We start from the raw sequence: 23,702 nt of genomic DNA on the forward strand, positions 1-23,702 counted from the left end.
GGCCTTCTGAAGCAAATGCCTTTGGCCCACAAAGCTGCCTTATACGCCAGTTCAGACCATTGGTCCATGTAGCTCAGTATTGCCTACACTGACTCGCAGCAGCCCTCCTACCTGGAAAAGCCAATGATTGAACTGGCATCTTTCTGCATACAAGGCAGGTGCTCTGCCACTAAACTGCAGCCCCTTCCTCCCGTTATGACACCCAGCGCCTTGCCATTGTGTACTGCATTGTTTGTCTTTATCGCATTGATATGCTGTTTTGCTTCCTTGGGATTCAAGCGCATGGAGTTCCAGGCAGTCTCCCATCCTATTCACTGACCAGACCAAAGGTCAGCCTGTATGGTAATAGATTGGTATAGCCATAGTTGGGGGAAAGCTGCATGGTGTAACGGTTAAAGTAAAATGTAAATGTAAATTTAATTTTTTAGGTCGCCTATCTGGCCGAAGCCACTCTAGGTGACGTACATATTCAATTCCAATAAAATACAATAAAATACAGTAAATACAATAAAATATGATATACTCAACAATAACAAAAATAACAACATATGCAGTACATAACAACGGGCATTCAGTATGTAAATTAGCCCACCCCGGCGGTCCCAAAGGCCTGTCCAAACAGCCAAGTTTTAAGGCTCGGCGGAATGTATCCAGGGAAGCGGCATGCCGAAGATCGAATGGGAGGGAATTCCAGAGAGTGGGGGCCGCCACTGAAAAAGCCCTCTCTCTAGTCCCCACCAACCTAGCTACTGTTGTTGGTGGGATTGAGAGAAGGCCCTGCGTGGCTGATCTTGTTGGGCGGCATAATTGGTGATGCTGGAGGTGCTCCTTCAGATAAACTGGGCCGGAACCGTATAGGGATTTAAAGGTTAACACCAACACCTTGAATTGGGCCCGGAAAACTACTGGAAGCCAGTGTAGATTGAATAATACTGGCATAATATGATCACGGCGACGACTGTTTGTAAGTAAACGAGCCGCCGCATTCTGTACCAGTTGAAGTTTCCGGACCATTTTCAGGGGTAACCCCACGTAGAGCGCACTGCAGTAGTCTAATCGAGAGGTGTCCAACTAGGACTGCCAATGACCCAAATTCAAATCTCCAATCAGCCATGAAGGTCTCAGTTTGAGGCCACGCTTACTTTGCAGGATTGTAGTGAGAACAAAATGGCGGCAAAAAGAAAACAAAGCATACTGTATCACCTTTCGCTCTTTGAAGGAAGGGCAGGCTAAAATGATGACAAGCTTGCTGTTCAGATACCTACCTCACAGGGTTGTTGTGAGAATGAAATGGTACATAGGAACACAAGAAGATAGCTTATACTGAGTCAGATAATTGGTCTGTCTAGCTCAGTATTGTGTACACTGATTGGCAGAAGCTCTCCAGGATTTCAGATGGGATGTTTCCCAGTGACACCTGACGATTCAACCTGCATGCCAGGCAGATGCTTTACCTCTGAGTGTTCTTTGCAGTATACTGCTCTTACCTTCTTGAAGGAAAAGTGGGACAAAATGATGGCAAGCTTTGCTGTCGATACACCTACCACGTAGGGTTTTTGTTGGAATAAAATGGTGAGGAGGAGAGAATTAGCTATACTGCCCTTACCTCCTTGAAGGGTGGGATAAAATGATGGCACACTTGCTCTTGATAGTAGAACATGCAACTCCACCTTTGTACCTTCCATCTTATTTAGAATAACAGCATGGGGAATTTTTCAGATTAAGCTTACCATTTATGCGCTTCAGTGACTGTAGTTCAGTGAGAATGGGGAGGGGGGAATCTAACTTTGCAGCATAAGCTTTAGACAGCTTGACCTAGATTTAAGCCTATGCACGGCTACATAAAGAAGAAACATTCTTGATGCAGCTTTCAACGAGAGAAAATGACAGAGGAGGGGAAAAGAGTCATCTTCTGTTTGATTAGCCTCTCTTCAATGATTATGATTTAGTCCAAGCTCATTTCAAGGTTTTCCCCCCTCCCTTTCCCTAAATGTCATCAAATGTTACATAGCCTGTTATAAATAGTCTTCAGTCAGTTTCTCTGAACATGTTGCTCTTTGTAATTATCTCCTTGGAGCTCGTTGAAGGCTTAGCCAGGCAACAAATGAAAGTGTTCCTAGCCAGGCAGAAACAATGAAGAATCGTGCCCTACATACGTTGCTCCCTTTCAACGGGTGCATCTGGAACCTTTAATTATCCCCATCATTAACTGCTGTGTTTGGTACAAAATTGTGATAATATTTGGACCCAGCTGGAAAAAAAATGGGGGGGGGTCTTGTCAGGATGAAAATGCATTATGTCACTTTTTATGTGTGGATATCATTCCCTTCCAGGATGTCACTGGAACTGTTGTATGTTCATCTGCAAGGCTTAGGCCTGGGTTAGCCAACATGGTGCCCTCCAAACGCTGTTGTTTGTGAATTGCCTGCCACCACATATATGTCACAAGACAATGTACACAACATTTTATTTGTTTATTATTAAATTTATATCCTGCCTTTCTTCCCAAAAGGAGCCCAGAGCAATAAATGACAAGCGACGAAACACTAAAAACATATTTAAAACAATGGCAATACAGATTCAGAAAATAGCTAGTTATAAGAGAAAGGTCTTCAGTAGGCACCGAAAAGACAGCAGGGATAATAACAACAGCTTAAGCACATACACACACCACTAAAAACAGCACGGAAAATAACAATGAATGAATTGAAACAGCGATATACCCATGGCGGAGACCTGTTCATCAGCTGGGAAAGCATGCAAAACCAAAAAACATCTTCAGTTGTTTCCAGAAAGTGCAGATAATGAGCCCCTGTCAAATCTCAAAGGGAAAGCTGTTCCACAGAACAGCAGCAGCCGCATGAAAAGTCCTGCTCTGAGTTTTTGTGGAGAAGGCTTCTGAGATCTTTAGGACCTTTAGGAGAGACTGCAGTGACCTACTGAGTATATAAGGGATAAGGCATTCTCACAAGTGATGTTTTGGATCACAACTCCCATCAGCCCCAGGCCAGCATTACCAATGGCCAGGGATGATGGGAGATGTATTCCAAAATACCTGCAGGGCACCACATTGGCTACCCCTAGCATAGTTTTTTATGATGAAGGGCCAGGTTGGAACACTTCTAGAACCTGTTTTTTTCTACCATAATGTTGTTGTGCCGACATGTGAATCAATTGCTGACAGATAACCGAAAGTGGCCCCAAATATAAAGCAATGAATAAGCACCAGGGAGTGTCATCTGAAAGCATATGAGGCTGCCAACTTGCTAAGGCTAATGTGAAATATTAGCTAAGGTTAATGTGAAATATATATAAAAATAGCAGACAGAGGGAAGGCCCTATCAGGACTGGAACAATGGCAAGATGAGAAGGGTGATTAACCCCTTCCTGACATATGATTAGGGATGGGAGAGAAATTCCATTCAGTTCTCATTTAAAGGTGAACCTTACTTAATTCACACTTTCCGAAACAATACACAAACCAAAACACAACATCCTTCAAAATTCACACTTTTCAAAATTTTTGATGCTGTTCCTCAGTCAAACAATGTGTACAAAAATGCACATATTACTGAAAATAACATACAAATATGCATTGTATTAGGAGAAATTCCTCCCTTACGAGGAAAGGTTGCAGCATTTGGGGCTTTTTAGTTTAGAGAAAAGGCAGGTCAGAGGAGACATGATAGAAGTGTATAAAATTATGCATGGCATTGAGAAAGTGGATAGAGAAAAGTTCTTCTCCCTCTCTCATAATACTAGAACTCGTGGACATTCAAAGAAGCTGAATGTTGGAAGATTCAGGACAGACAAAAGGAAGTACTTCTTTACTCAGCGCATAGTCAAACTATGGAATTTGCTCCCACAAGATGCAGTAATGGCCACCAGCTTGGATGGCTTTAAAAGAAGATTAGACAAATTCATGGAGGACAGGGCTATCAATGGCTACTAGCCATGATGGCTGTGCTCTGTGCCACCCTAGTCAGAGGCAGCATGCTTCTGAAAACCAGTTGCCAGAAGCCTCAGGAGGGGAGAGTGTTCTTGCACTCGGGTCCTGCTTGCGGGCTTCCCCCAGGCACCTGGTTGGCCACTGTGAGAACAGGATGCTGGACTAGATGGGCCACCGGCCTGATCCAGCAGGCTCTTCTTATGTTCTTATGAAATGAGTACATTAGTCAAAACTGCATGCAAACGTGTATGAGGGGGTAGGGAGAGAGAGATTTTCATTGGAACCATAGCATGGTAGGAAAGGTTGAAACCCTCTTCTATGAATGGTCCTCATCTTGATTGGCTCCTTCCATGCTAGAAATTTTCAAAAAAACTAAACCCAAGACACATAAAATGCAATCTTCCAATTTTTTTTAATGTATTGACTAGGGTGGCCGCAACTGGAAGTGCTTCTCCAGGTTCTCAAGCAGAGGGCATTCTTTTCCAGCTCTGTTGCCTAAGATCTTTTTAATTGGATTCTGGAGACTGAACCCAAGATCTTCTCCATGCACAGCAAGTGCTCTGCCACTGAGCTCTGAACTCTTCCCATTGGAGAGGCAAAACTTGGGATGCCATGCCTCTTCTTGCGCATGGCTGTGCATCTGTCATAGCTGGGATGAGGTAGAAAGGATATAGATGCCCATCATTACTTATGTGGATCCCCTCTACTTCCTGCTCTCTTTCTGAGCAGATGTTTACAATCATGGCTTTTGTCCTGTCCTACCCAAGTTTCTAAGCCTGATGGGGATTGCGAAAGAAGTCAATTATCATGACAATCAAGTCTGTGATTGGCAAAATGACATGAAAACGATGGATTGTTCCTGATCTCTCATTCTGGAAGCAACAAGGCTGCTTTCAGTACGTGCAGTGTCTTAAATGTCAAATCAAGCAGAGTTTGTTTGCACAAACCAAAGCCACGCACACCATTCAACCAAGAATCGAGATGAATATAAGCTGCCTGTTTTCGTGGTCTAAAGGGTTAGATGTATTTGATTTCTTAGGGCAACCTGAAGATCCACTTTTAATAAGCTGTTCAAACAAGCAACTTCTAGCAATGAAAAATAAATGTTCAACCCTTGTTAAGGTCACCCTGAGGTTCTTCTGCTCCCATCTTTCTTTAAAAACAACTAATTAGTTTCATATCTTTGTTTATTTCTTTACTATCTTATGATTCTATGAAACATTGTTTAACTATCAGATGCATAATGCAGAGAAGATTCAGAAAGTTTATTCCCTGAGAAAGCAGGGTTGTGCCTGTACAGAATTGTAGCATAAGAATCTGCCTTATACTGCCTTATAGTGCGTTGGGCTATAGGTCCATCCATCTCAGTGGTGTCCAAGCTGTGCAAGCTGCATCTCCCCAGGGTTTTCGACTGGGATCTTTCCTAATTCTACTTTTGTCTTCCTCTTCCTGCTCTTCCTTTTCCTCCTCCCTGCTGAGTTCTAAGAAGGGGAAAACTGAGTTTAACGAAGAGGGAGCTGACAGGCAGTTTGACACCCTGGACTGGTTGTAAGTAAGAAGACAGGCAGGTGGGAACTGGCTGAAGGCAGACTGAGGCTGGTGGGGCAGTGCCTCATTTGACCTAATGGACCAGCCTCCCTCCACTGACTATTGCTACCCACTGTGTGAAGTACCTCCTTTTTTGCATGTCCTCAATCTTCCATTACTCAGCTTCATTGGAGAGTTGTGGGTATGCCTTTTCCATGAGGCTTGCAGCATTGCTTTTGTCATTGGCACCCATGTGTTTGCATGCCCTTGGTGGTCATGTTCTATGGGCCTGGGCTGTGTTGGTTGCACCATTGCTTCCCAGGCTGTGTTGCTGTGTTGCCAGACTCTGGCCCTAATTCTACCCACTCATGTCCAGGAATATCCCTGTTATTTTGCCTGTGACATGTTGCAGGGTTATAATGAAAATGTCTTGATCTATTAAGGAGCACAGACGCCATGTCTATGTTTTTCAGACTTTGCATTTTAATATTTTAATTGCTGTTCTGCGAAAGAGGATTTGACGGGTCATTAATGCAAGGCACTTTTTATTATTTTTAAAAAAACATATGTCTGTTATCAGTTTTCAGGTCATGTCGGCTACCTCTTGAACGTAACCTTTCGTGAAACCTTACATGACAAAGGTTTAGAAATGGAAATTCAGCTGAACCGTGCAAAATCCATTTGAAATATGGTTCACTTGCTCAGTTCAAGTGACCACAGTGTAATTAAATTTGAGATGTTGTGATCTGGAAATTAGTCTACTAAGCCTGGATTTGAAGGGATTTGAAACAAGCTTCAAGTAACTAAAGAAAAATCATTAAGATCTAGAGAGAACTGTCAAAGAGGGCTGGAATCCTGGAAAGCGATGAATTTAGGAAAGACCTTTGTGCACTAGCAATGCAATCTTAAGTCCTGCTGAGTATATTCAGGAGGACCAGTTCTGTACTCAAAGTGCTTAGAATTCCAGCCCAAATGTTCTAGGACCCAGGAGTGTGAATGATATCAGTAGAAGGAATGGATTGTCAGAAGAAGAAAACAAGCCACAGCAACTCTGTGCTATAAAAGCTAGGCTAAGTATAAGAAGAAGAGAATCCTGTTGGATGTCTATCTAGTCTAGTCTTTGCCAAGCTGTTGTTTTCCAGGTATTTTGGACTACAGCTCTCATCAGCTCCAGCCAGCATGGGCTGATGGGAGTTGTAGTCCAAAACATTTTTTTTTGGGGGGGGGAAACCAGGTTGGCAAAGGCTGATCTAGTCCTACATCCTGGTCAACTACTGGAAAGCAGGGCATGAAGCCCTTAAATCTCACCCATCATTACTTCCAGTTTGTGAACCTGACGGTTGCATATAGGCATCATGGGTAGTAACCAGTGATAGATTCCCCCCTCACCCGCCCATCATGAATTTGGCCAATCCCTTTTTGAACACATCTGCTGAGACCAGTAATCTGCCAGGATGGGCTACAGGTCAGTAAGGGTAGGGTTAGGGATGGAAAGTTCTGTCAATTTCAGTTCTCTCAGTTTCTCATTTTTCCCCAGTATTAAATTTAGTTTCTGCAGTAATTTGTGCATTTAAAAAAAAAAAAAAACCCTCATGAAAATTCTCTAGCCTATTAGTGCGAATTTCTCCTAATAAACACGTTTTTGCAGGCAGTTTTGACTGAAAATTTTGCGAGCCATTTTTTGTCATATAAATGCATTGTTGTATGTCATTTTCACTCATATTCATTTTTATACACACTTTCTCCTATCATATGCATTTTTGTAAATATTATTTGGTTGGAGAACTGCATTGCAAAATTTGAGAATTTTGAAGGATGGCTGTGTTTCTGTTCTTATATTATTTCAGAAAGCAAATTTGATAGATTTGGTTTCAAATGGAAACTGAATTCAATTTCTTGCTCATCTTTGGTGGAGCTGGTAAGAGGCAGAAAGCCTCCATTCTCCTCCTGATGGCTTATAAGGCTAAGAGGGAATCATGGAGAGACTTGGCAAAGAATAAGGGAGCTGGTAGGGAATGTCTGTCTGTCTGGTTCATCTACTCACCTCTTCCCACTATGATGTGACTCTGTTGGCCTGATAGGAAGACAGGGGGAGGGAGGAGAGCCAGCTGCTGAGGGGAAGCAAGGAGCAGGTGCCCTTTGTTCAGAGGGATCTGGGACCCCCTCAAGGCTCTTGACGCTCTCTAAAGTGTAAGTTGGTCACTACTATGGGTAGATGAATGGATGGGTGGATAATACTGATTGTGGGATTATAGGGATAAAGGAACCTGTTGGCCTTGCAGAAGCTGGTGGCCTATCCACACCAGGCAGCATGGCCAGTGATCAGGAATTAAACTTGGACTAGAGTATTAAACTTGGACTAGAGTGACTTGGTTTCCAAACCCTGCTTTCCCATGCAGCATACTGGTGGCCTAAGTCAGGTCCCCCTCTTATCTTTCAGACTAATCATCTTTTTTAAAGAATGGAATAAAAATTGCTACTGAATCAGACCATTGGTTCATCTGGCTCAGTACTGCCTACACTGATTGGCGCCTCTCTTGGGTTTCAGATGGGGGACATTCCCAGCCCTACATGGAGATGCCAGGGATTGAACCTGGGACCTTCTGCATGCAAAACAAATGTTCTACCACTGAGCTACAGCCCTTCCCCATGATGGGTGATGTTGGGTGATGTTGAACAAAGGTCCACATTTTGGTTTCTGTTGGATGGGGATGAAATGGGGGAGAAATGTGCACAAAATGAATATATTAGTGAAAATAACATTAAAATGCATTATATTAGGATAAATTGCTCACAAAAATGTGTATAATAGTAAAATGCATACAAAAATGTATTTATTAGGAGAAATTCACACTAAAATGCTGAATTTCCATTAGTTTTTTAAAAAAATAATAATAATTGCAAGTTGCTGCAAAAATATAGAGAACCCAATTTAAGATTAGAAAAATGAGAAACTGAGAGAACTGAAATTACCAGATCGTTCCATCCCTAATTGTGGGTATATCGTCATCAGAGGGCAGAGCAGTGGATTGCTATGTTGTTGCTCTTGGAGGTTTGGAGGTGGGAAAGGCAATTAGCTAAATGACTAAAGTAACATGTGAAACACACAAAGTTGAGTATCTTCCTCTCTTCTGCCTATGAAGAATGATTGCCATATTGTAAACGCTTTCCGCACACTCATTCATGTCCTTGGGCACTCAAGCACATATTTTAATTTGGTTTCTATGAAATAACTTGCAGGGTTGCCTTGAAGACAAAATTAAAACATGGTGTGTGTTTTGTCACCACCACTAATCAGTATTTTGCATGAAACATAGCTAATCAGCGACAGCGAGAGAAAAGGAGAGTAGAGGAGGTGATTTTGAGAGCAGACAGCAGTGTAGGTTTTCTTCAGTTGGAGAATTGCAATCACTAAAGTGGTCGATTGGGTCAAGTGGCTGAGGTGAAAGCACTGGAATTATTCATTAACGAAGGAGCATCTTGGAGGCAGGAGTGAAGAAAACCTAGAGAGGAAATGGGAACAGGTGGAGCCCCATTGCCCTCTAATAATTGCCTTCAGTATTTATGTCAAAACTGGTAATGTAAACCATTAATTTTTTATTGGTCTCCCTTCTTATCATGGAGTAGTACATAACACTGTTTTAATTGTCTTTTTTTAAGGATGGAGATTTATTTTTTATGAATTTCTTTGTGTTGGATTTTGCATTTTCAAGTTCCATGGGTAGGAATGACAGCAAGCAAGGGCCAGTACCTCCTTCCAGGTGGCCTGTTTTTAAGCTTGGGGGCTGGTTGCCAGGAAAGTAGAGGACAAGTCCTTCAGGGAAGGGGAAATGGTGCTAGTAATGTATAACTGAAAATCCTATCCTAGAAAAGAAAAAGAAAAGCATTAATTAATATGATGAAGGTTTGGTGAAATTTTCAGCTTGGCTTAAATCAAGTCTTAGATAGATATAAATGTTTGTTGGCAGCTGGGATTATCTATAATAGGGTGGCTAACCTCTGACCCTCCAACTGTTGTTGAACTCCATCAGCCCCAGCCAGCTTTGCCAAAGGCCTGGGATGATGTAACCCAACATCTAGAAATCACTGGTTAGTCACCTCTTATCGATAATGTCTATAGCTGCAATCCTATACACGGTTACCTGGAATAAGACCCACTAAAGTCAATGGGACTAACTTCTGAGTAGATATGTAGAGGATTGCACTGTAAAACATTGTTTCTTTAAATATGAATCTGAGCAATTTAAGATGAGGGTTTTTTTTTTAAAAATCATCACTGACTATTACAAAAAAAATTATTTCCAGTCTTACATGTCCATATCTTACTGTCCAATAATTAAGATTAGTTTAATGTAATTAATGTTCTCTTTTTTCAATGGGCTGTTTCCAACAGATACTGAGATACTTATACTCAGTGATACTGAAATCCACTACAATGAACTTAAGTAAGTCACGTCCACTGATTTCAGTGGGTCAACTCTGAGTATGTCTCAGGCAACAATCCTAACCCTGCTTACTTGGGAGTATGCCCCAGTGAATTCAATAGGACTTACTTCTGAGTAGACATGGTTATGATTGCAGCCTTGGTTGGCTACATCTTAAAGTTTTGTGCTAGGATGCATTGATATTAAAACTTACATTTAATATGTACTGAACCGATATTTAACCCTTCATATTTAATATCTATTGAATTTGTATTCAATATATATCAATGTTGGTGTGCATGTATATTTGCTTTATATGGCCTTGCAGTTTGAAAAAGGCAGAAAAAGTTATGTGGCATGACACCATCACGCTAGCGTTTCCACCCCCTGTGCTTCATTGGCAGCCACTGGTGGGAGGGAACAGGAAATGCTAATATGATGATGTCATATTGTATTTTTCCAAATGCATGTTACTGGGAAGATGCAGCTCAGTGGCACTTACACATCTCACTGTAATATATAATTTACATCTTAAAGAAACTGTCCTTTGAAGATCCCTGTAAGCAGTTGTGTATGTCTATGGCTTAGACACAAAAACTAGTGAAAATTTTGATAGGGCTTTAAAAGAAAAAAGAATAATTCCCAATAATTACCAAAATCAACATAGGTGGATGGTTTCAGCAGACCATTCAGTTTAATGGAGCTTTCTCCCAGCTAAGTGGGAACAGGACAACTGCCTTACAATATAATCCTATGCATGTCTATTCAGAGGGAAGTCCCATTCAGTTAAACTAGCTTACTTCCAAGTGTTCATATGATTCCAATCTAAACCCCATCTTTCTGATGTGCTAATTTACTCTTAGCTTTTCATGTTTAGAAAACATGTAGACTCTGAAATAGTACAGTGGAGAATCCTACCACCTTTGTACGCCAAAAGGCCCTTTGCATCTGGAGGAAACTCCAATAATCACCAGATGAGAAACCAGAGATATAAAACAACACCTTTATTAACTTTTTTTGCAAAAGAGAGATCAGGTATCCGACTCGTGTCTGAAAACCCGTCTGAGGCATAGCTACACAGATACATTGATATATTGGCTCCCAAGTTCTCCTTACACACAGCCCCTCCCATCTTGTTAGCAACACTTGTCAAGAGAGCTCCATTGTCTTCTGCATTTACAGTGTTCTAATCTTGAGCGCTCCCTGTGCCCTACCTCCCCCGGCACAGCATATTCTAGCTTGAATGTATCTTGTTACATGGGATGAACAAGCCTAACAGAACATCCTGCCTTCACAGCACTTTTAGAAATTTAGTTTTTCTGCTTGAATATGGATCAGATTAACTCATTTTCTGCTGTGTCAAATTAACACTACATACTATAGTTCCCAAACTATAACGTATTTATCACAACCTTGTTCTGTCTAATGTGTAGACCAGTGATTATAAACAGGAACATAGGTAGCTGCCTTATAGTGAGCCAGTCCATTAGTTTATCTAGCTCTGTAATGTCAGCACTGACTGGCAGCAATTCTCCAGGGTTTCGGGCAAGAGATCTTTCGTAGCCCTACCTGGAGATGCTGGGGATCGAACATGGGACCTTCTAAATGCAAAACAGACATTCTCCCACTTAGCTACAGTTCTTCCCCAATGCCACTCAGTCTGCAAAGTGTTTCCTGCCTCTAGTCTTTCATTGGGGAAGGGGCATAGCCCAGTGGTAGAGCATCTGCTTTGCTGGTTCAGCCTCAGGGATCTCCAGATAGGGCTGGGACAAACCTTTGCCTGAAACCCTGGAGAGCTGCTGCCAGTCAGTGCAGACAATACTGAACTAGATGGACAAATGGCCTGACTCATTTTAAAGCGGCTTCCTATACACCTGTGTTATTTCATTTAAATGTCCACTAGCTCCTCCCAGACTATGTTAAAACTTACCAGATGCTCACAGATGGTGTTACTAACACTGACTCTTTCTCCCCCCCCCTTGCATTTTTTAAACATTTAGTTGTATGAAGAGTTCTGGAGACCTTGAAAGCTTGCACACTATTTTGTGACATTTTGGTTGGTCTAATAAAGGTATTGCCCTACTAAGGACTTTGAAATGTTCATCTCTCTCTATATATATATAGATATATTTCTTGTCCTTTTTCCCTTTTCAGTGGATGGTTGCATCGACTGGTTAGTGGATCTCAAGAAATACATGGCTTTGGCAGGCGAGCCCGTCCGAGTGAAATGTGCCCTTTTCTATAGCTACATCAGGACTAACTACAGCATGGCTCAAAGCACAGGCCTTCGTCTGATGTGGTACAAAAACAAAGGAGACTTGGAAGAGCCTATTATCTTCTCCGAAGTCAGGATGAGCAAAGATGAAGACTCCATCTGGTTTCATGCAGCAGAGGTCCAAGACAGCGGCTTCTACACCTGCGTGCTAAGGTGTGTATCGTGCTCAACTATAACTGTGGGTTTAAATGAAGTGCTTTCATTTGAGATGCAGAGATGCAGGTATGGATGGAAAGATCTGTCAGTTTCAGTTCTTTCAGCTTCTCATTGGTCCAATCTGAGATGCAGTTCTCCGCATTTTTGCAGCAATTTGCGATTTTTAAAAAAAAACAAACATGAAAATTCTTCCACATTGTCATGCACATTTCTCCTAATAAACACATTTTTGTATGCAGCTTTGACTCATGTACACATCCTTGCAAGCAATTTCTCCTAATATAATGCGGTTTTGTATATTATTTTCATTGATATATTTATTTCCCCTAATGTATACATTTTTATAAACATTGTTTGGTTGGAGAACTGCACCATAAAATTTGGATAAGTGAGAATTTGGAAGGATGGCTGTTTTGGTTCTCATATTTTTTTTGGAAAATGTGAATTTGATAGATTTGGCTTTAAATGTGAACTGAATCAAATTTCTTCACCAACCCTAGTTGGGGAACCTGGTCTACTCTGAGTAGAAGAAGTTTTCCAGGGTCTCAGGAACAGCCTTTCCCATCATCCTTGATCCTTTTAAATTACTTTGGAGTACAAATGTATAGGATTACACCAGCATTTCCCAAAACCTGGTGCCATCCAGATGTTTTGGACTACAGCTCCCATCATCACTGACCATTGGCCATGCTGTTAGGGTCTGTTGGGAACCGCAGTCCAAACAACTGGATAACACCAGTTTGGGGGAGGCTGGATTATGCTGGCTAGTAGGGATGGAGGTTTCAGCTCTCTCTGTTTCTTTCAAGTCTTAAATTCAGTTCTCTACATTTCTATAGCAATAAGCTGGCATGGGCTGGCTGGAGCTGATGGGAGATGTAGTTCTTTTCTTTTCTTAAAAATTATTTTAAAGTTTTTTTTAAAAAAGTTTTTAAAGATGTCTTGTTTTAATATATTTTAAAGTCTGTTTTTATGATGTTTTAAAGTGTTTTGAGTGCTTTTGTTTCCTGCCCTGGGCTCCTACTGGGAGGAAGGGCGGGATATATATGAAAAAAATGGAAAATGGACTGCTTTCAAGTCAATCCCGACTTATGGCAGCCCTATGAAGAGGGATTTCACTGTAAGCTGTCTTCAGAGGGGGTTTGCCATTGCCTCCCTCTGAGGCTAGTCCTCCCCAGCTGGCTAGGGTCTGCTCAGCTTGCCACAGCTGCACAAGCCAGCCCCTTCCTTGTCTGCAACTGCCAGCTGGGGGGCAACTGGGCTCCTTCGGACTATGCCGCTTGCCCACGGCTGCACAGGGGGCAGGGCACATAACCCCTGAGCCACTCCCTGTGGGGGTGATCTTGATGCCCAGGAGCCACATGCAGGGATTTGAACTCACAGACCCTGGACTCCCAGACAGGTTCTCCTCCCCACTGTGCTATACCAGCTGTCTGGGAAATGGTCACAGACATGTCCCCTCACCCAGGGCGGGTCATAAGAAGTTAAAATGCAAGATAAAACAGTTTAAAGCAAATTACAATCATAAGAATAGGGTGGGCCTTAAAAATATACATCTCAAGTAAGGATGGGCTAGCATTTGGATTTGGTACTCATCTTTTCCATTAATGTGCTTATTCTCTATCATTGTGTATTGGATTTTTATGTAGTGATTTTCTGTGGCTATTTTCAATTTTTTTAAAAAAAATATCCGTTTCTAAAATATCAAGAATAATTTTATTAGTATTTCTTTTCATTTATCAATATTTCATTTAAAATTATTGATATTTTCTTAAAATAGTGATATTAATTTTTGTGAGCAGGGGGAATGTATTAGTAAAAGCAGCAGCTTTGAAGCTCACTGGGTGACCTTGGGCATGTTGCTATCTCTCAGCCTAACCTACCACACAGGGTTGTTGTTTGGATAAAATGGGGAGGGGAGAACCATGTGCACCACCTTGAGCTCCTTGGAGGGAAGGTGCAATCTCAATGTAATAAATAAATACATACATTAAAAGGGGGGCCTTTTCTAGGGTAAAGTGTTTTTTTAAATGCATATATTAGTAATAATAATATACCAAAGTGCATTATATTAGGGGGAAATGCTTTGCAAAACATGTGTATATTAGGAGAGGTTTGCAGTGTAATGCTGATGAATTTTGATGAGGAGTATTTTTTTTTTTATGGCAAAGTGATGTAGAAATGTGGAGACCTGAACTTCAGGTTGGAAAAATGAGATACTGAGAGAAACCAACATTGACAGATTCAGCCATCCCCTCCTGTTGTGCATGCTTAACCCGCTAGCCACAATTGGTCTCAAATCAGCCCCAAACAGATGCTTGACTTTAAGTCAATGGGCTAGATTTTGTGTTCAAAATGATGTATTTCAGTCCTCTGGTGAATAGGGGCCATTTAACAAGCAGAGTCGTACTCCTCCTAAATACACATTTTCATTGGGGACCAAGGAGGTCATGCGATTTTCTTTTAAAATGAATGAGTGTGCCTTTAAGTTCACCCAAGAGAACTTTAAAATGCAAAGAGGTCAGAACAAGCTTCCAACCTAAACTGCCTCTGCTCCAAGGTCAGAGAGACTGGAAAGCAAACAAATGGAACAGTCTAGGTCACGACTCTGATATGCCACAGCCTGACCTGTGTCCATCACTGTGTCTCCTTTCGCTCCCTGATGGGATACCATTTAATATGATTGGCCGTCGTATCAAAAAGTTAAGTCTGAAGTGCTATAAGCAATGGATTTGGCTGGGATTTGACACATAACTGATTACTTCTGCAATTTTAAAACAGTTCCCTCCTGGAAGTTAGTGGAGCTCAGATACCTTAATATTCCCTACAACAAAATGGCAGCTTGCATGAAGCGGAAGGAATTGCTAATTTTATTTGACTGCAGAGCTCACTGGGTGACTTTGGGCCAGTCACTGCGTCTCAGCCTAACCTAACTCAAAGGGTAGTTGTGGGGATTGAATGAGGAGGGGGGAATCATGTATGCCACTTTGAGCTCCCTGGGGAAAAGGTGAGATATAAATGGAATGAATAACAGCAGCTACAACATGGAAGGATTTATTTCAGGGCTCAGGAGCCTGTAGCCTTCTGGGCATTGTTGGACTCCAACCTCCATCTGCCCCAGCTAGCATAGACAATGTCCTGGGATGATGGGAGTTGTAGTCCAGCCGCATCTGGAGTTGTCTGGCCTGCAGTACCCATCTGCCTCTTTTGCATACAAGTGAAGGGATGCTTGCAAATGATTGGAGGGACAAAATTACCCCACACCATCTCAGATCCTAGAATTGCAAGAATCTGTGCTTACCTTAAGAGATCTTCCTGATTCGCCTGGAGCCCCTGAAATTTGGCTGCCACAAAGAGCCACCTGTATAGCTTCTTATGTAAATCTGGTCCCCTCATTTAAGACTATGACCCACAAATTATTTAAACCAAGAGAGAGGCTCTCAAAAGGTCTCTGAAAAGACAATGTCTTGCAGTGCAATACTTTGTACATTTACTCAGAAGCGAGTTCCCCTTGGTTCAATAGAATTAACAGAATGCAGCTGTCATTCTAATCACAATTTTGTTATCTGCACAGTAGGTAGTGCGCAGTGACATCTAGGTTTTAGATCAGGTGAGGGGAACCTTGGTCCTCCAGGTGCTGTTGAACTACAACTCCCATCATGCCTGGCCATTGGCTGTGCTTGCTAGGCGTGATGGGAACTGTAGTTCAATCTTCAGGACCAAAGGTTACCCACTCCTGTTTTGTTTAAATGTATAGTTTATTAGTGTTTTTCACATTATTACAATGAAAGAGTATGTTCCCTTATTCCTTCTCCACGCATCCCTCCCATCTCCCCTACCGCTGTTTGCTCTCACGCCCTCTTTCTTTCTTGGTTACATTTTCATTTCTGATATTCAGTTATTTGACATGGCATGCAGTGTTCAGCTTCATGTGCTTAGATGTGGCACAAGGAGGGGGAGGACTTTTAAATCATGGGAAGATTCTATTGGGTATTTTATTATTATTATTATTATTATTATTATTATTATTATTATTATTATTATTATTATTATTATTATTAATTATTATTATTCATTTTATTCAAGCCAGAACTTTTTATAATGGAGAGTGATCTTTTATTCTTACCAATTTCTCTCTCTCTCTCTCTCTCTCTCTCTCTCTCTCTCTCTCTCTCTCGGCATTATGTCTTGTAATGACACATAGAAGACCACCTTTCTTGCTTCAATGCATTTATTTCTCTCTCTCTTTTTCCCCCTTTCCAGAATTTGGCAATATATGCTTATTTTCATTGTTTATAACATTATAGGTGGCTTAAAATAGTGGAGGATTCAGTGAACAGTAACTCATTTTCATTACATTAGACATGGGCCTTTATTAAATGTATGTGCATGGGTGGGTGGGGTTAATAATGAATTAGCCACCGGCTGCCCATGCTACTGATTTCATAATTCCATATATATTACACACACTCACACTAACTCACTCCACACACACACATATCTTCTTGGTAAGCAGATGTTTACACTTTGTGGTTAATAAGCTGGTATTGTCTCTCTTTACTATGAACCAAGGGTGTCTATGTTGCCAGATGCTCATGTCCAGTGCTGGTAAAATTAACCCCCTATAGCTGGATAGGAAGATCCTCCGTGGCGCAGAGTGGTAAGCGGCGGTAACGCAGCCAAAAGCTCTGCTCACGGCCGGAGTTCGATTCCAACGGAAGGAGGAAGTCAAATCTCTGGTAAAAGGGGTCGAGGTCCACTCAGTCTTCCATCCATCCGTGGTCGGTAAAATGAGTACCCGGCATATGCTGGGGGGTAAAGAAAGGCCAGCGGAGGAACTGGCAAAACCACCCCATAAATACGGTCTGCCTAGTAAACGTCGCAAGACATCACCCTAAGAGTCGGAAACGACTCGCACTACAAGTGCGGGGACACCTTTACCTTTACCTTAGCTGGATAGGAGAGCCAGTGTGGCATAGTGATTAAGGTGTTGGACTACGACCTGGGAGAGCATGGTTTCAATCCCCACACAACCATGAAACTCACTGGGTGAACTTGGGCCAGTCACTGCCTCTCAGCCTCATGAAAACCCTATTCATAGGGTCACCATAAGTCAGAATTGACTTGAAGGCAGTGCATTTACATTTACAGCTGGATAGGTAGCAAATGCTTGGGGCAAATAGAGCAACAGTGTGGCAGCAAGGAGGTAGCTCATTGGTAGAACACCTGCTTTGCATGCAGAAGGCCCCCATTTCAATCCCCAGCATCTCCAGATAGGGCTGGGAGAGGCCCATTTCTGCTTTTCTGGAGAGCCACTGCCAATTAGTGAAGACAACACTGACTCAGTATAACCCATCTTCCTATGGTCCTATAGTTAGGTAACCAATCCGGAAGTACAGAAGAATATCCTGAATTTTGAGTTGCTCAGACTGAGGCAGCACAATGGATCTTGGAATTATATAGTAGATGGTGGTGTAGGATTAGGTCTCTGGGAGTCACCTGACCCCTGTGACCAGGAGAATTCTGGTTTATGGTTTCAAAGAGCCCCAGCTGTCCCATTCCATCTTAAAGGTTCCAGATTTAATCCTTGACACTTCCTGATAAGGCTGAAAAAGATTCCTATCTGAAATCTGGAGAGCCCTTGTCAGTCAATGAAAACCAGGATGGGGATCTTTTTCAGCCCAAGAACTGCATTCCCTCATTGGCAACCTTCCAGAGATTGCACACCAGTGGTGGGCAGGGCCAGAGTCAAAAGTAGGTGGAGCAACAAAGGAGATTCTTGCCTTTATAAATTAGGTTACGTTCACAGCATGGAAAAGTTACTTTTTTTGAACTACAACTCCCATCAGCCCTAGCCAGCATGGCCACTGGACTGGGCTGATGGGAGTTGTAGTTCAAAAAGGTAACTTTTCCAAGCTGTGGAGTGGCAGCTGGTGGTGCCGATGTTAGCGGAGCAGTGGAATCCACTCTGGGGTTTTGTCCAAACTTTCAAGGCACTGCCCAAGGCGTTCAGCACCTTGGACAGCTCCTGTAAAACCTGGAGTGGATTCTGCTGCCCCACTGATATCAGAGCCACCAGCCGCCACTGGTTACATTCCACCTACACAAATGTCAGAGGTTTCTACACCCAGACACCTCTCTCTCTTTTCCTGGGGCAACACAGCCACACAACTCTCCATCCAGGCAAGCAGTTCAAAGATACATTCCAGCCAGGCAAAAGCCATCAGGAGAGGGCAGAGCAGGGCCAGTGAGGGGCCCAGCCTGGGGAGAGTCCTCAGGGCCAAACAGAAGGAACCTCAGCCTCAGGAGGGCCACACTTGGCCCCTGAGTCTGTTCCCCACCTACGGGACAGAATGTACTGAGCTAGACAGGCCAATGGTTTGAAATTTCCTATTTTTTGGTGATGCAAGGGCCACATTCCCTTCTGGGCAACCTTCCAAGAGCCATATGCCACTGGTGGGTGGGGCCAAAAGCAAACATGGGCGGAGCAAAGAGTGTGAATTTAACCTTTGTACAGGCAGCTAGGTTCTGCACACACTCACACGTCCCTCCCTCCCTCCCATCCAGGGAAGCAAGTAGGCTGAAGGAACTCACTCGCTGAGGTTCCAGATGTTTTTTATTATTATGTTCTGACTTGTTTTCATTATATTGTTTTATTCTTGCTATGGAAGCCACTTTGAGGTCACCTGGTGATGAAAGCAGCATACAAATATACTAAATAAATAATAAATAAATAAATGCCATGCATAATTGATAAGCAAGCATTCCTGACAATGGGTCCTTTTTGCCATGACCTTAGAAGAGATCATGAGGTTTGTGTTCTCTGAACATAATTCACCTCTGCCTTCCAATTCATGTCTCCCAACCATCCACGTGATGTTGTGTCACACAACACTAAACAGAGTTAAGAGATGCAACTTGGGTGCCTTGACATTTCTGAACAGAGTATAGGAAGTAATGCATTCTGCAGAGCGTCGATATGCCATTAATCTTCTACCGCCTGCTGATGCCACTGTAGTTTAATTCTGTCAGCATTTCCATTGCAAGGCCTCATTTTTCAAGAACTTAACAAATCAGCTGCACACATTCCACTCTGGCCTGAAACATTTCAGGCAAAAGCATCAGGAAATAAAACTATCTACCACCATAACTGATTGAAATAAAACAGAAATCCAAAATCTGTGATGGCTAAAACTCATCATTGCATATAGCATGAGGATGTATTTATTTTTATTTTATTTATTGATAGCCAGTGTGGCATAGTGGTTAGAGTGTTGGACTATGACCTGGGAGACCAGGGTTCGAGTCCCCACATAGCCATGAAGCTCACTGGGTGACCTTGGGCCAGTCATTGCCTCTCAGCCTCAGAGGAAGGCAATGGCAAACCCCCTCTGAATACCGCTTACCATGAAAACCCATAAGTCGGAATCAACTTGAAGGCAGTCCATTTCCATTTCATTTTATTTATTATTTGATTTATATCCCACCCTTCCTCCCAGCAGGAGCCCATGTACATGCGGACACTTAGTTAGCAGCGCTGGGTGGTAATAATAACAATAACAACAACAATTATTATTTATTTATTTATTATTTAATTTGTATCCCGCTCTTCCTCCCAGCAGGAGGAATAACAATAACAATAATGTATTTTGGTTGTATCCAGTGCACTCATTCTGTTAGCAGAATTTACACTTGTACAACAGAACCTTTCTCCCCCCCCCCATCTGCACACTTTTCACCATCCCCAAATTTGCTCCAAAGGGTTGGGGGAGAACCCAGAACAGATTTAGGGGGCATACAGGGGGAGAAGAGGGAAGTTCCATAGCGCAAGTGTAGATGCTTGCACTAATGGACCAAGTTATTCAGCACTACATTGGATACAAGCGTATATGTTGTCGTTATTAATAAAAAATAATATTTTGGTCAGATAATTTGTATAAATTACGTAAATTAAACAAATGTCACACATATTGATTACTTGAGGAATTCACATAAGCTGCAGATACTGTGAATGTTGTTGTCCCAAATACAACATCAAGAAACCACAGACAGTCACCTCATCTCAAATGCAGGACTTCTAAATGGAGGCCCTTCACATACTGGGAGCAAGTCCAGGCATGACTGTCAACACACCATGCCCATCACTACAGCAAAGTGCATTTGGACGTGGAACTCAACACAGGAGTTGGGGCTGTTATGTGATAGGTTTCCCCATCTGCGATCTGTGTCAATGCCTGGTGAGAAAATAAGGTGAAACGCTCATGATTCTTATGGTGAGTGGGTGGATGCATCCTTGTGCTGCTGGAATTCTCTGTGAGTGGGTTGACACAATCTTCGATGAGTTTCCGTGTTGGGGAAAGTGTGTATAAGAAATACACACATCAGTGAAAATAGCATGCAAAAGTGCATGATGTTCACAGAAATTACTTGCAAAAATGTGTATATTTGGTAACATGTAAAAAGGTACAGAAGATAAAAAGCTGATGAATTTTCATGAGGACTTTAAAAAAAATCACAAACCTGATGCAGAAACGTGGCAAACTGAAGACTGAAAAAATGAGAAATGAAGAGAACCCAAAATTGGTAGATTTGTCCATCTAGAGGTTGCAACTCATGCTGCCAGCTTTGTTTCATGATCAAACTAGGAGGTGGCCAACTCAGCTCAAGAATCCTGAAAGTGACTTTTAGATGGCATTTAAGCTGCCATTTAATAATTGTGCACTCATCACACTTGCAGAGGGTCTGTAGCTCAGGGGAAGAGTGCTAGAATCATTAGTTCAAGCACCTGATATAGCAGGGGATGTTAAAGGCTTCTGTGCTTGAGACCGTGATAAACTGCTGCCAATCAGAGTAGACAATAATGCACTTCATCTTTCCACAACCTGGTGCCCTCCAGATGCTTCAGACTACAATTCCCATACTGGCTGGGGCTGATGGGAGCTGTAGTCCAAAACACAACACAAAGTTGGGGAAGACTGAGCTGGTTGAACAAATGATCTGATCTGGTCTAAGGCAGCTTCTGCCCCTGATCAAATAATCAGCTATGGAGAAAAGAATAGCTATACATGTATGTTCTCTACAAGGAAAGGCTACTATGTTTGTGTCGTAGGTTTTTGTTTTTTAAAGAGGTTTATAAAATGATGCATGATGTGAACAAGCGGATAGAAATTTGTTCTCTCCCTCCCTCCTTCTCTGATAATACCAGAACTGAGTGTCATCCAATGAAACTGGTGGGCAGGAGATCCAAACAGACAAAAAGAAGTAGCTCTTTCACACTTTGCACAATTAATGTATGGGGTTTTTGGCAGCAGCCCTGTTATTTGATTCTAGGGCTATGTCTTTGCATCTGGCTCTGGGTAATAGATCTTGTGGTTCTAGTAATATATATATATATATATATGACAAGACCAAAGTCTGGCCACCTCTGGTGTCTACAATACTGAGCTAGATGGACCAATGATCTGACTCAGTATGTTTCCACCCCACCTGCAAAAGAAGGCACTAAATTATGGAAGATGGATCTATCAATAAATATTACCCATGATGACAGATATATGGTTGCAGGAGAGAAGCATTGACTTTATGTCCTGCTTGTGGGCTCCCTGGAGGCGTCTGGTTGGCCACTGTGGGAAACAGGATGGTGGATTAGAGAGACCTTGCCTCTGATCCAGTGGGGCTTTTCTGAACCAGTCCCAAGAATCAAGTAATCGGGTGATAAAACACCATAAAGTGTACATTCCTATGTAAATAGTCTCTTGTTTCTGTGGACTGGAAAGCAGCTTATTTCAAAGAGAACCATGGTTTGAAGTCACAGATTCCACCTTTGCCTAAGATATTGACTCTGTTCTTATTAACAGCTAAAACTGTGTGTGAGTGTGTGTGTGAGAGAGAGAGAGGGAGGGAGAGAGGGAGAGAGATCTTAAAAAGTGCAAGGAGGAGAAGATACAAGGCATCCAAACAGAAAGTTCAGTTTATGTTGGTCAGGCATTGATGACCATCCAGAGTCCTGGATAAGAGCACAAATCTGCTTAGGGAACAAAAACACAGATGTAAAATCTGCTCTCTTAATAGGAAGGAAAACCACAGCTTCAGCGACGAACAAAGCTGATTTGCTGCTAACCTCAGCCCCGGAGGGACTGCTAAGATAGTACTCCTTGCAATTTGTAATAACATCACAGTTCATTGCCAATGGATGCAGACTCTGGGAAAAAAAACCCAACAACAAACAATGATGCATTTGTCTTGCCTTGTGATTCTCACACCTGGTTTGTACTTGCAGCACAGGCTGCTGTGCACAGTGGCTGCTTCCTGACACAGTTGCAAAATGGATGTCAACTTGTATGCTAACTCTAGGTAAGAAGTTAGAAGACAGGGGGCATTCTTCCACTGACTTTTTTGTCAAGAGGGCCCTGATTTGCATATAATTTACATATGCTAATTTACAGGTGCGAATTTGGAAATAATAACTAATAACAGGACTGGGGAACCTGTCACCCTATAGATGTTGGACTCCAACTCCCATGAGCCCCAGCCAACAGAACCAGTGGTCATGGATGATGGAAGCTGTATGATTTCCCATCAACATGGATGATGTCTAGCACATCTGGAGGGCCTCAAGTTCCCCATTCCTTCACTACAACTTAAACAGAATTATCATCAACATCATCCACCCTTCACCAGCAGGTCCCATGGTGGGTTACAGCACCTTAAAATTCACAGTCACAGGAATACGGTGGGTCCTGAAAACATACACCTCAAGTGTCAAACGCCAGGATAAAGAGGTGCATCTTTAGCATTTTCTGAAAACTACAACAAAGGTGCTAGGTGCACCTCTGTGGAGAGGAAATTCCACAACTGAGGGGCTGCCCCCAGAGAATGCCCTCTTCGTGGCCACCGTCCCTGAACTTCTGAGAGTGGCAGAACAACCAAGAAATGCAATACATTTCACCATAGTGTGGGAGACTATGACCCATGTGCCTGTTCAGTCTCCTGCCCCGGTGCTGACTGTTGATGGGTAACTTCTGTTCTCTCTTCTTAGGGTTCTTTATGCTTAAACTAGGCTTGGATTTGGCAGCCCTTCAAACAGAGGACTTCTTCAAAAACAGGACTGTCCTCTGTAAAGTGGGTCATATGGCCCACTGTAACAAAGACCCAGGGAGCTCACTAGCCTCAATTCCACCATGCAAGATTGAAGTCTAAGAGCAGACATGAGGAACCTTTGGCCTTCCAGATGTTGCTGAACTACAGCTCACATCAGCCCCAGCAAGCATGGCCAATAGCCAGAGATGATGGGAGGTGCAGTTTAGCAATGTCTGGAGGGCCAAAAGTTCCCCACGCCTGACAGTGCTGCCTTTTTGCCATGATGCTGGATGTG

The 23,702-nt window shown here is 42.5% G+C and overlaps 1 protein-coding gene across 2 annotated transcripts in view; it reads left to right on the plus strand.

The window, feature by feature from the left end:
• Positions 1–23,702, plus strand: part of IL1RAPL2 (interleukin 1 receptor accessory protein like 2) — a 515,439-nt gene that overhangs the window by 263,127 nt on the left and 228,610 nt on the right. For both annotated transcript variants that reach the window (XM_061598749.1, XM_061598748.1), the window contains one exon: positions 12,055–12,328. In XM_061598749.1, coding sequence (XP_061454733.1) covers positions 12,055–12,328 — 274 coding nt within the window. The remainder of the gene's footprint in view (positions 1–12,054; positions 12,329–23,702) is intronic.

This window comes from Rhineura floridana, chromosome 16, assembly GCF_030035675.1.
Source record: "Rhineura floridana isolate rRhiFlo1 chromosome 16, rRhiFlo1.hap2, whole genome shotgun sequence".
Taxonomy (NCBI): domain Eukaryota; kingdom Metazoa; phylum Chordata; class Lepidosauria; order Squamata; family Rhineuridae; genus Rhineura; species Rhineura floridana.